This window comes from Sorex araneus, chromosome X (assembly GCF_027595985.1).
Source record: "Sorex araneus isolate mSorAra2 chromosome X, mSorAra2.pri, whole genome shotgun sequence".
NCBI classification, from domain to species: Eukaryota; Metazoa; Chordata; class Mammalia; order Eulipotyphla; family Soricidae; genus Sorex; species Sorex araneus.
In genome coordinates, this window is record NC_073313.1 from 234022851 (window position 1) to 234035005 (window position 12155).

Here is a 12155-nt window from a genome sequence, read left to right on the forward strand (position 1 = left end):
GTTTAATTCCTCCATCCTTCTCGGAGAGCCCAGCAAGCTACCAAGAGTATCCCACCCACACAGCAGAGCCTGGCAAGCTACCCATGGCATATTCGATATGCCAAAAACAGTAACAAGTCCCACAATGGAGACGTTACTGGTGCCCGCTGGAGCAAATCGATGAGCAACGGGATGACAGTGCTATATATTCTAGTGAATTATATCAATAAAGAAAACATCTCAAACATTTAACTCTTTCACAATCATCCTCAGAGGCTGGAGCAATAGTACAATGTGTAGGGCATTTGCCTTATTTGGTTATTTGCTGCTGTTATTTTACTTGTTTTTTGTTTTGGGGTCACACCTGACGATGCTCAGGGGTTACTCCTGGCTCTGCACTCAGGAATCACTCCTGGAGGTGCTCAAAGAACTATAGAGGGCACCAGAGTTCAAATCAGGGTCAGCTGCATGTAAGGCCTTACACATTGTACTATTGATCCAGCCCCTGTTACATTACTTCTTAGTCTGCTTCTCCATTCCCACCCATCTCCTACCCCTATTGCTCGTACACTGTTTTACACTTCAAGGTCAAGGGGGGTTCTTAGCAGTTTAAATTAACTGCTCCCAATTAACAAAAGAGTTTTGTCATAAAGAGAACCACACTTTTCCCCTCCATTAACAGAATAGCATGAATCTGAGTACAGCATTTGTGACCCTTAGGAGAGGCCATGAATCTGTGAGTCCTTCTTCCTTGTATTGCATCCTGTGTCATCTCTCCTCTCATACATGGGTGGCATCAGTGCTGCTTTCTATGTTGGAAAGCCTATTTAGCAAGAAACTTTGGGTAGTCTTCAGCAGTCAACAAGAAACTGAAGCCAATAGTCCTACATCTAGAGGAACTGAATTTTGCCAACAAAAGTGTATACTGGGCTAGAGAGAGCCTTTGGTGAGTTGGGGCAAACGCTTTCCGTGTAGAAGGCACAGGTCAGCCACAAAAAAGAGCATATATTTCCCCAAGTCTCAGGAAAGACTACAACATCAGTAGACATTTTTTTAATCTCTGCAGTTCCACAAATCAAATTCAGGTCTCATGTAGGCAAGGTATGTATTTAATCCTTGGCTACATCCCTGGTCCTTCAGGTGACATCTTACCTGCAGCCTTGTAAACATTAAGCAAAAGGATAAACTATCCCATGATTAGACTTATGAACCATAGAAACTGGTAAGCAAGGAACGTATGTCATTTTAAACAGACAATTTCATAGTAATTTTTTTTTTTTTTTGCTTTTTGGGTCACACCCGGCAATGCACAGGGGTTAATCCTGGCTTTGCATTCAAGAATTACCCTTGGCAGTGCTCAGGGGACCATATGTGATGCTGGGATTTGAACCCGGGTTGGCCGCGTGCAAGGCAAACACCCTACCCGCTGTGCTATCGCTCCAGCCCCTCATAGTAATTTTTAAGAAGGTAATAGAAAACCAATACAATCCTTCCTGGGGGTGAGGTGCGCTTGGTTTCCTCAAATGAGAATTAGTAGTAGGTTCCTTCCAGAACTGAAATTCTGTGACTAATATTTTCTATCTATAAACTAATTTATAGCATTCTCTCTCTCTCTCTCTTTCTTTTTTTTCTGTCACACCTGGTGATGCACAAGGGTTACTCCTGGCTCAAGCACTCAGGGATTACTTCTGGCAGTGCTCGGGGGACCATATGGGATGCTAGGAATCAAATTCGGATCGGTCGTGTGCAAGGCAAAGGCCCTACCCACTGTGCTATAGCTCCAGCCCCTTAACTTTCTTTTTCTAGAGTAAACATTTAAATTTTAGTCTTCCTGCACTCATTTGTGGAGTATAAAATAACATCACATGAGGCTGACACCGAAGGACAGTAGATACAAAGGCCAGGGGGATTGCCCCATAGCTGGAAGCCTGCTTCATGAGCAGAGGGGAGAAGGCAGATGGAATAGAGAAGGGATCACTAAGAAAAGGATGGCTGGAGGAACCAGTTGGAATGGGAGATGCATGCCCAAAGTAGATAATGGACCAAACATGATGACCTCTCAGTGTTTGTGTTGCAAACCATAATGCCCAAAAGTAGAGAGAGAGTATGGGGAATATTTTCTGCCATGAAGGCAGGGGGAGGGTAGGTAAGGGGTGGTATACCCAGGATATTGGTGGTGGGGAATGTGCACTGGTGGAGGGATGGGTGTTTGATCACTGTGAGATTGTAACCCAAACATGAAAGCTTGTAACTATCTCACAGTAATTGAATAAAATTTAAATTTTTTTTAAAAAAATAAAATATTTTTCATATTGTTAAAAATAAATAAATAAATTTTAGTCTGTATTACTGTAAGTTCTGATTTTATAAAGACATGAATATACAACTACAAATGAGATAAATTGTGTTCGTGCTGATTTCTTAATCAATGCAGACAATCTGTGAAATTTACAAAAGAAAAGATTCTCCACAAACAGAACTATATATTGAAACACTCAAAATGATTTACAAAAAATTGGCATGCAGATGGTTTAATATATAGCTAAACTATGAGAATGACCTTGACATATATTTGTCAGTTAAATGAAGGTTAACGATATTTATTAGTCTCACCTGGAACCCATCTGACAAAGGGACTGGTAAGATGAAGCAGGCATGTATACAATAGCAGAATTATAACACAACATGAGAAAACTCAGCACTTCAAACCTAGAAAAACAAGAAGAAGGATTACATTTGTTTGTGTGGGGGCCCACCTGGCAGTGATTTGAGCTTACTCTTGGTTCTGCACTCAAGGATCACTCCTGGTAGGGATACGGGAACCAAATGAAGTGCCAGGGATCTAACCCAAGACAGCTGCATGCAAGGCAATAGCCTTACCTGCTGTATTATTGCTCCAGCATTAGGATTATAGTAGAGATTATAATAAATGAGTTGATTTACCATTGGATGATTATAATAATGCCTTAACTTTGATTTCTCAGATTATAGTATCCTCTAATCATTTTTCTATTTCCATATTCCTTATTAAAGTTATTATCTCTTGCTTCTAGCTACATTGCTGTTTCAAAAAATAAATCATTAAGTTTGAATAGACAATTCCCTGGATCGGTATAAATCCACCGTTGTATTCACTGCAATTATAAAGCCTGAATGCATTATGGCATTACAAGATCCTTTAAAATCCACCCACAACCTACCCTTTTCAACCTTAATTCCCTCCCTGCTTACCACATACAACACACTACACCAATCTTACCATTCTGTGAATATGACATAACTTCTCATAACTGCTTGCTTTTGCACATCATTCTTTCCTAGAATATACTTTTAGTTCATATTTAATTAATTTATCATTAGTTAATACTATGGTATCTTGGGAGTACAGCTTCACACCTAATTATGGATATAAAATTAACTGGCCTGCCACCAACGTCTAGTCCCAGTTCACATTCAAAAAAACGCCCCTCCAACAATACCACCCCTTTCTCTTTGGGAGCCATCACAGTTTTCATTGAGACTACGAATTAGTTTTTTTGTTGTTGTTACCAGTTTATTTGCCAATTCATACTCAAGAGTACTGAACCTATCTGGTAATTGTCTTTCACTTCTTTACTGATTTCACTTAGCATACTCAACTCAAATTTCACCCACTTTGTCCCAAAAGTCATGGTTCTACTGAGTCTATATACCACCACTTCATTATCTAGTTTTTTGGAGGAGGAGAGATGTAGGAGGGAGGGGAACTTTGGGCCACAATTGGCGGTGCTCAGGGCTTACTCCTGACTCTAGGCTCAGGGGACCTAGATTCAGGGGACCAATGGAGTGCTGGGATTCAAACCCGGGTCAGTCACATATAAGACAAGCACCCTACCCTGCCATCTCTACCAGCCATCTCTCCAGCCCCAAGTTCCTAGTTGCAACCCAAGATGGAGTTACTGAAATTTTTAAACACTACTTTAAAATAAACGTCTTTATAATTTATTGTGGGTAAATGCTCTATTTATTTACCTAAATACTTGGAGTCCCCTTTTCTTCCAGAAAAGGGGGATATGAGTTGAAATCTGCAAGAACCCGATCTAGTCAGTCATCTGGTTGTTTTTTTTTTTTCTTTTTGGGTCACACCTGGCAATGCACAGGGGTTACTCCAGGCTCTGCACTCAGGAATCACCCCTGGCAGTGCTCAGAGGACCATATGGGATGCTGGGAATCGGACCTGGGTCGGCCGTGTGCAAGGCAAACGCCCTATACACTGTACTATTGCTCCAGCCCCTAGTCAGTCATCTGTTAATGGGTACTTAATTCCATGTTTTGGCTATTGTGAATAAAACCTCTTTAAACAGAAGGGCACAAATACCCTTGCAAATTAGTGTGTTCATATCCTTTAGATAAATCCTGGGAGTGTTACCATTCTTACTTCATTATTTTTAGCTTTGAGGGGGTTATGCCCCAAAGTGCTCGGAGGCTAGGAGGCTATTCCTGTCTCAGCATTCAATTACTGTTCTTGGAAGTTTGTGGGGACTGTGGGTACCAAAACTAAACCTAATCTCTTACATGCGAAGCAAGACTTCAGTCTATTAAGCACTCCTTCAAGTTTAATTTAATTTTATTTATTTTTTTTGCTTTTTGGGTCACACCTGGCAATGCGCAGGGGTCATTCCTGGCTCATGCACTCAGGAATTATCCCTGGCGGTGCTCAGGGGACCGTATGGAATGCTGGGATTCGAACCTGGGTCGGCTGCGTGCAAGGCAAATGCCCTACCCGCTGTGCTATCACTCCAGCCCCCTCAAGTTTAATGTTAAAGAATCCATTACCACAGAAGCCACACCATACTCACTAACAGAGTAACAGAGTCCCATTTTCTTTACACAGTTTAGTCCTCACAAGTACTTATTGCCTATCTTTTTACACAGGCTATTCTCATAGTGGTTTTATTTTAATTTCCGTAGTAACTGATGTTTAACCTATTTTCATGATGTTGAGCATTTTTCCACTTATCTATGTGTCTTCTTTAGAGAAGTGTCTATTCAAGTATATGGATGTTTTGAGATTGTTCACTGGCTTTTTGATGTTGAATTGTGAATTCTTTATTTTTTTTGGAGTGGTGGTATAGGTTTGAGGGTGTGAATACAACGGTGGATTTATATCAATCCAGGGAATTGTCTATTCAAACTTAATGATTAGTTTTTGAGGCAACAGTGTAGCTAGAAGCAAGAGATAATAACTTTAATAAGGAATACGGAAATAGAAAAATGATTAAGGATACTATAATTTGAGAAATCAAAATCAGTTAAGGCATTATTATAATCATCCAATGATGATGGAGGAAGATTTGGTCCTCTTCTTGTCCCACTGCCTTCCCCCCAGTTGTGAATTCCTTTTTTTTTTTTTAATTTATTTTATTGAATCACCAAGTGGAAAGTTACAAAGTTCTCAGGCTTATATCTCAGTTACACAATGCTCAAACACCCATCCCTTCACCAGTGCCCATATTCCACCACGAATAAAAACAAAAACAAAGGCAAAAACAAAACAAACAAACAAACAAAAAAAACCAGTATACATCCCACCCCTCACCCCCCAACCCACCCCGTACGTGAGTGATAATTTCACTTCCTTTTCTCTTTACCTTGATTACATTCCAGATTTCAACACATAACTCACTATTGCTGTTAGTTTCAAAACAGACTCTCTATTTTTGTTGGAATTTATCCCCTAGTTGTGAATTCTTTATATATTTTGGATATTAATCTTTATAGGATGTATGATGCACATTTATTATATTGCTTTTCCTGTCTTGGGGCCACACCTGGCAATGCTCAAGGGACCATATGGATGCCAGGAATCAAACCTGGTTCAGCTGAATGCAAGGCAAGCACCCTATCCAGTGTATTCTCTCTCCAGCTCTAGGCTGTCTTTTATTTTTCAGAGCTAGAAATTAAACCCAGGGTCTCACACATGTGCTCTTCCACTGAGCCACACGAAACAAAATAAAAAGCCCAACAAGAAAAAGTTTTGCTTTTGTGGTTGTTTCTTTAGCTGTGTAAAAAGTTTTCAGTTTGATATAGTCTCATTTTGTTCTTGCCTTTGTTTCCTTTGCAAACAGAGATGGGTCTCAACACAAAAATCTAATGTTGAGGTGCCAGAGTGTATACCTTACCTATGATTAAAAAAAAAAATTAAGGGGCTATATCCGGTGCTGCTCTGAGGGCCCTGGGGTGACTCCTGACAATGCCCAGCAGAGTAGGACTGGTAGTGCAGTGCTCAAGCTCACTGGTGCGTGGGAATCACCATATCTACCCTAAGGTGCTGGGGAGGTTACAGTGCCAAGGATCAAACTTAGGGTCTCTCATATGTTAGATATGTATTCTACCACTTGATCTATAGACCCAGTCCACATGTTCTTTGTATTTTATGGTTCTGGATTCAATGTCCAAGATTTTTATTTTCCATGTGGTATCAAGTAGTGATCAATATATTTTTTGCATGTAACTAGTCAGTTTTTCAAGACCATTTATTAAAAAGGGTTTTTTGGTTCCCTGTTGTGGATTAGCTATCCATGTGTGGGTTATTTCTGAGCTTTCTATTCCATCCCAGTGTGCCTGTTACTGTTTTAAGATCATACTATAGTAAAAACTATTCTTCCAATTATTCTTAGTAAAAATTATCCTTCCAATTCATAAGCACATGCGCCTATCTACTTGTATCTTTCCTTTGTAATGCCTTAGAGGTTTCTGATTTACTTTGATATGCTTACTGTAAGATAGTTTTTCTTTTTTAACCACTTATTCTGTGCTTAGAGTCTGAACCCAGGTCAGTTGTATACTATCTCTCTGGCACAAAACTGTTAATTTTCCTTTCCTCTAACTACATGTTTGGGTAGAGAAATGGAACCAAACGTATACTGATTTTTATATCATGCCACTTTACTAAATTTATTATTTCTAATATGTACTTTATGGAGTCTTTATGATTATCCACGTATATTTTTAACATCATCTACAAGTAGCAATAGTTTTATATCTTTTTTGTTTGTTTGGGGGCCATACCTGGCAATGCTCAAGGGTTACTCCTGGCTCTGCATTCAGTAATCATTCCTGGAAATGCTTGGGGAACCATATGGGATGTTGAGGATCAAACCCAGGTCAGCCATGTGCAAAGCAAGTGCCCTACCTCTCCCCATACTATCTCTCTGGCCCCATTCTTCCCAATTTTTAATATCATTTTCTTGCTTAACTGCTTGAACTAGGGCTTCCAAAAACAACCGTTAAAAAGTAAAAATAATGGTGGAGTGTGGATATTCATCCTGGTTTTGTTTCAGATCTTAAGGGAGAAGCGCGCAGTTTTTTATCACTAAGTATGTGTGTTGTGGGTTTGTTATGTGTGACCTTTATTACATAATAAAGTAAAAATATATTTTTTTCCATTCACTTTTTGAAATTTCACTGTTTAATTCTTTTTGGCTTGGGGAGGTGGTGGTGGTCACACCCAGTAGTAGAGCTCAGGGGCTACTCCTAGCTTGGTGCTTGGGGTCATCCTGGTGATGTATGAAGTTCTAGAGTAAAATTAGGCCTCTTGCATACAAAGCATGCATTCCTGGCCATTGAAACATCTCCCAGGTCCTAGCTAAGAATTTTTATCATAAACAGATGCTGACATTTTAAAGATGCTTTTTCAGCATCTAGTGATATGATCAAATTATTTATTATCTTTACTTTTGTTGGTGTGCTATACTACACTAATAAATATGTTTATGCTGGGCCATCTTTGTTTTGTTTTCTTTTTTTGGGTCACACCTGGCGATGCCCAGGGGTTTCTCCTGATTCATGCACTCAAAAATTACTCCTGGCAGTGCTCGGGGGACGATATGGGATGCTGGGAAATAGAACCCGGGTCGGCCACGTGCAAGACAAACGCCCTACACGCTTTGCTATCGCTCAAACCCCTGAGCCATCTTTGTATTCCTAGGATAAACCTTATTTATAAGGGATTCTCTTGATGTATGGTTGGGTTTGATTACTCAAGACCTTAAGATTTTTTGCATCTGTTTCATCAGAGATATTAAATTTAATTTTTATTCTATTATTTAGTTTAGTTTAGTTTTTTGTTTGTTAGTTTGTTTGTTTGGCATCCCCAAGCAGTACTCAGGCAGTTCAGGACTAATCTGCAGCAAAACCCAACAAAACTGGATGGTTCACTAATTAGGCCAGCCCTATGATATGCTGCTGCTCTTGGGTCATCAGTGCTGAGGGTCTCCATAGCTATATAGTGCTCAGGGAGTTTTGTGGTGCTAAGGACCAAACTTTGGGCCATGTACTGAAAGGCAGGCATCCTGAGCTATCTACCTAAGCTCAGATCCTTAAGCTTTTAATAATTTTTATGGAGTGACTGATTTAATGCATAAGGTCTGTTTGCATTGCTATTTGGAGCTACTGTGGTGCTCACACATGAGATTATTGGGGGTTACACCTCAGGTGCAGTGTTCTGGAGATCTGTTTCAGCATGAGTCACATCAACAGAGCTGCTAGACTGCTGGGCACAACTTGTGGGTGGCACCTAGGTTCAAATGTTTTGCCAAAGTTCAAATGCTTACAAGGGAGTCACTTTAGTCACTGAGTCATCACTTGGGTCTCTGAATTAATCACCTAGTTTTATCAGTGGAGTGGGTCATGGGGAGGAGTTGGAGTCTTGGTCAATGCTGCTCAGGGGCTAATTCTGGCTCTGTGCTCAGCTGTGCCAGGCACTGAAATGGCATAATGGCATGCAAAGCAAGCCATTGCTATTTTTTCCAGACCCTGAGAAATAGCTCCCCATATCCTTTAAATAAATGGCTTTTTTTTTCCTATTTGGGTCACACCTGGCAATGCACAGGGGTCACTTCTGGCTCTGCACTCAGGAATTACCCCTGGCGGTGCTCAGGGGACCATATGGGATGCTGGGATTCGAAACTGGATCGGCCGTGTGCAAGGCAAACACCCTACCCGCTTTGCTATCGCTCCAGCCCCAAATGGATTATTTTTTAAGTGAGTCAAGATAGTTTGTAATGAATAAAATTTACTTAGATGTGAGGGCTAAGAGAGAGGAATACATGCTGGTTTAATAGAGAACAAGGACTTGAAAGAGTAAGTCTAAAAAGATGAATTTTTATGATGTAAATTTCTCAAAGATTCATTTAAGTAAATAACTGAAAATACACAATTAGTAAAACAATTGCAGATTTCTCAATATTAATAGCATCAAATCACAAGGCCTAAGCAATACAACTGCGGGTAGGGCACTTGCCTTGTACACAGCCAATTTGGATTCTATCTCTAGCACACCATATAGTTCCCAAATCCCTGAACGAAGAGCCAGAAGCCCTTAGCACCTCAAAGAATCATCACTAAGGAAGCATTCCAAAATGATGTTAGGACACATGGGAAATCACTGCATTCTCTAGCATGTGTAAGACTGGAAAGAGTAAAATACTTGATCAAAGTTCAATTATGATATTTTATTGATGATTAAAGCAAATTAATCAATTTTTGAAACTGATTTTATAGACCCTTAATTAATTTTTAAAATTTAAAATGATTTTAAAATAAATTTTAAAATTTAAAATGGACCTGGGACTGGAGTGATAGCACAGCGAGTAGGGCATTTGCCTTGCTCGTGGCCAACCCCGGTTCAAATCCCAGCATCCCATATGGTCCCCTGAGCGCCGCCAGGAGTAATTCCTGAGTGTAGAGCAAGGAGTAACCCCTGTGCATTGCCAGGTGTGACCCAAAAAGCAAAAAAAAAAAAAAAAAAAAAAAATTAAAATGGACCTGGCTCAGATTCTGATTTTTTTGGGGGGGCCACACCCAACGATGCACAGGGGTTACTCCTGGCTCTGCACTCAGGAATTACTCCTGGCAGTGCTGGGGTGGGGGGGGGGGAGGGCATATGGGATGCTCAGGATCAAACCCAGGTCGGCTGCATGCAAGGGAAATGCCCTACCCGCTGTGCTATCGCTCCAGTCCCAGATTCTGATATTTTTTATAACTTTTATTGGAATGACTGATCTAATGTATAGGGCCTGACCTTGCCATAGAGGATGCTTGCCTTGTACACTGCTGACATAGGTTTGACTCTCAGTATCCGACATGGTCCCCTAAGCACTGCTAGGAGTAATTCTTAGAGCCAGGAGTCCACTAAGCAGTGTGGAGTGTGGCCCAAAAACAAACAAATAAGAAATAATTTAAAATTTATTTTAATATGGGCTGGAGCGATAGCACAGTGGTAGGGCGTTTGCCTTTCACGCGGTCGACCCGGGTTCGATTCTTCCGCCCCTCTTGGAGAGCCTGACAAGCTACCAAGAGTATCGCACCCACACGGCAGAGCCTGGCAAGCTACCCGTGGCGTATTGGATATGCCAGAAACAGTAACAAATAAGTCTCACAGTGAGGGCCGTTACTGGTGCCCTCTCGAACAAATCAATGAGCAACGGTATGACAGTGACAGTATTTTAATATCATTTAAGGAATTCATTTTATAACTCTAGTATTATAAGCAATAAAACAAGAATAAAACTTTACTGTGAACACAAGTAATACAGTTAAAAATAATATCACTAACATTATGGGCCAGGTACTGAATTAAGAATGTTTTGGTATCACCTCATTTATTCCTGACAACTGCCATGTTGTTAACCATACAAGGTGGCTTTGGTGCCCAAAGAGATCTGATTTTTGCCCTTTGCTTCTGGGAAATTACAAATCTGATAATTTGTTTAGTGTGGAGATTAGTGACACAGGGTCTCTCTCTCTTTTTTTTCTTTTTCTTATTTTTTTTAATTGAGTCACCATGAGTTACAGTTACAAAACTTTCATGTTAGAGTTTCTGTCATACAATGATCAAACACCCATTCTTACACCAGTGTACATTTTCCACCACCAATGTCTTCAGTATCTCCCCCTTCCCCCCATTCCATGCCTCCCCCCACCTCTATGGTGGACAATTTCCCCCACACTCTATCTCTACTTTTGGGCATTATGGTTTGCAATACAGATACTAAGAGGCTATCATGATGTTAGGACACATGGGAAGTCACTGCATTCTCTAGCATGTATAACATTGGAAAGAGTAAAGTGCTTGATCAAAGTTCAATTATGATGTTATTATGATGGCCCTTATTCTACTTTCAGCACACATCTCCCATCCTGAACGATTCTTCCAACCATCACTGACTTAGTGATCCCTTCTCTATTCCAGCTGCCTTCTCCCCCAGCTCATGAGGCAGGCTACCAACCATGGAGCAATATTCCTGGCCCTGTCTCTACTGTCCTTGGGTGTCAGTCTCATATTACTTTATATTACACAAACGAGTGCAGTTATTCTATGGCTGTCCCTCTCTTTCTGACTCATTTCACTTGGCATAATACTCTCTATGATCATCTACTTATAAGCAAATTTCATGACTTCATCTTTCCAAACAGCTGCATAGTATTCCACTGTGTAGATGTATCAAAGTTTCTTTAACCAATTGTCTGTTCTTGGGCACTTGGGTTGTTTCCAGATTCTGGCTATTGTGAACAGTGCTGCAATGAACATACAGGTGCAGATGTCATTTCTACTGTGCCTTTTTGCAACCTCGGGACATATTCCCAGAAGTGGCATTGCAGGGTCATATGGAAGCTCAATTTCTACTCTTTGAAGGAATGTCCTTATTGTTTTCCAAAAAGGCTGGACCAGTCAGCTTTCCCACCAACAGTGAAAAAGCATCCCTTTCTCCCCACATTCATGCCAATACTGGTGGCTTTTGTTCTTTTAAATGTGTTCCAGTTTCTGTGGTGTGACAGGGTCTCTTTATTGATAAAGTCCAAGAGCTATGGCTAAGTGGAAGGCTATAGTAGTGCAATAGTGATGGAATTAAGGTGAAAAACTTCAATGACCTTAACTGACCACTGTGGTATATTCAAAGATATGGATATTGTGTCCTGGCAAAGTTTTTCCTATCTAATATTGTAAACAGAGGCATGCAAACTCACTTGTTTTCCAGATATTAAATGAACATAATAAATGGGAAATAGTAATACTCTCTAAGTCCACAAAGTAAATAATTTTCTGCACAATATTCTGTGGCATACAGACTGGGAAAAGCCAGTGTCACCAGCAATAACTTCTAAAATTTGGGACCAAAGTATTTCCATTTGAG

At 40.3% G+C, this 12155-nt stretch overlaps 1 protein-coding gene across 7 annotated transcripts in view; it reads right to left on the reverse strand.

Annotated features, from left to right (window-relative positions):
• HYCC2 (hyccin PI4KA lipid kinase complex subunit 2) overlaps positions 1-12155 on the reverse strand; it is an 88262-nt gene that overhangs the window by 20580 nt on the left and 55527 nt on the right. For all 7 annotated transcript variants that reach the window (XM_055123551.1, XM_055123555.1, XM_055123553.1 and 4 more), the window contains one exon: positions 2593-2688. In XM_055123551.1, coding sequence (XP_054979526.1) covers positions 2593-2688 — 96 coding nt within the window. The remainder of the gene's footprint in view (positions 1-2592; positions 2689-12155) is intronic.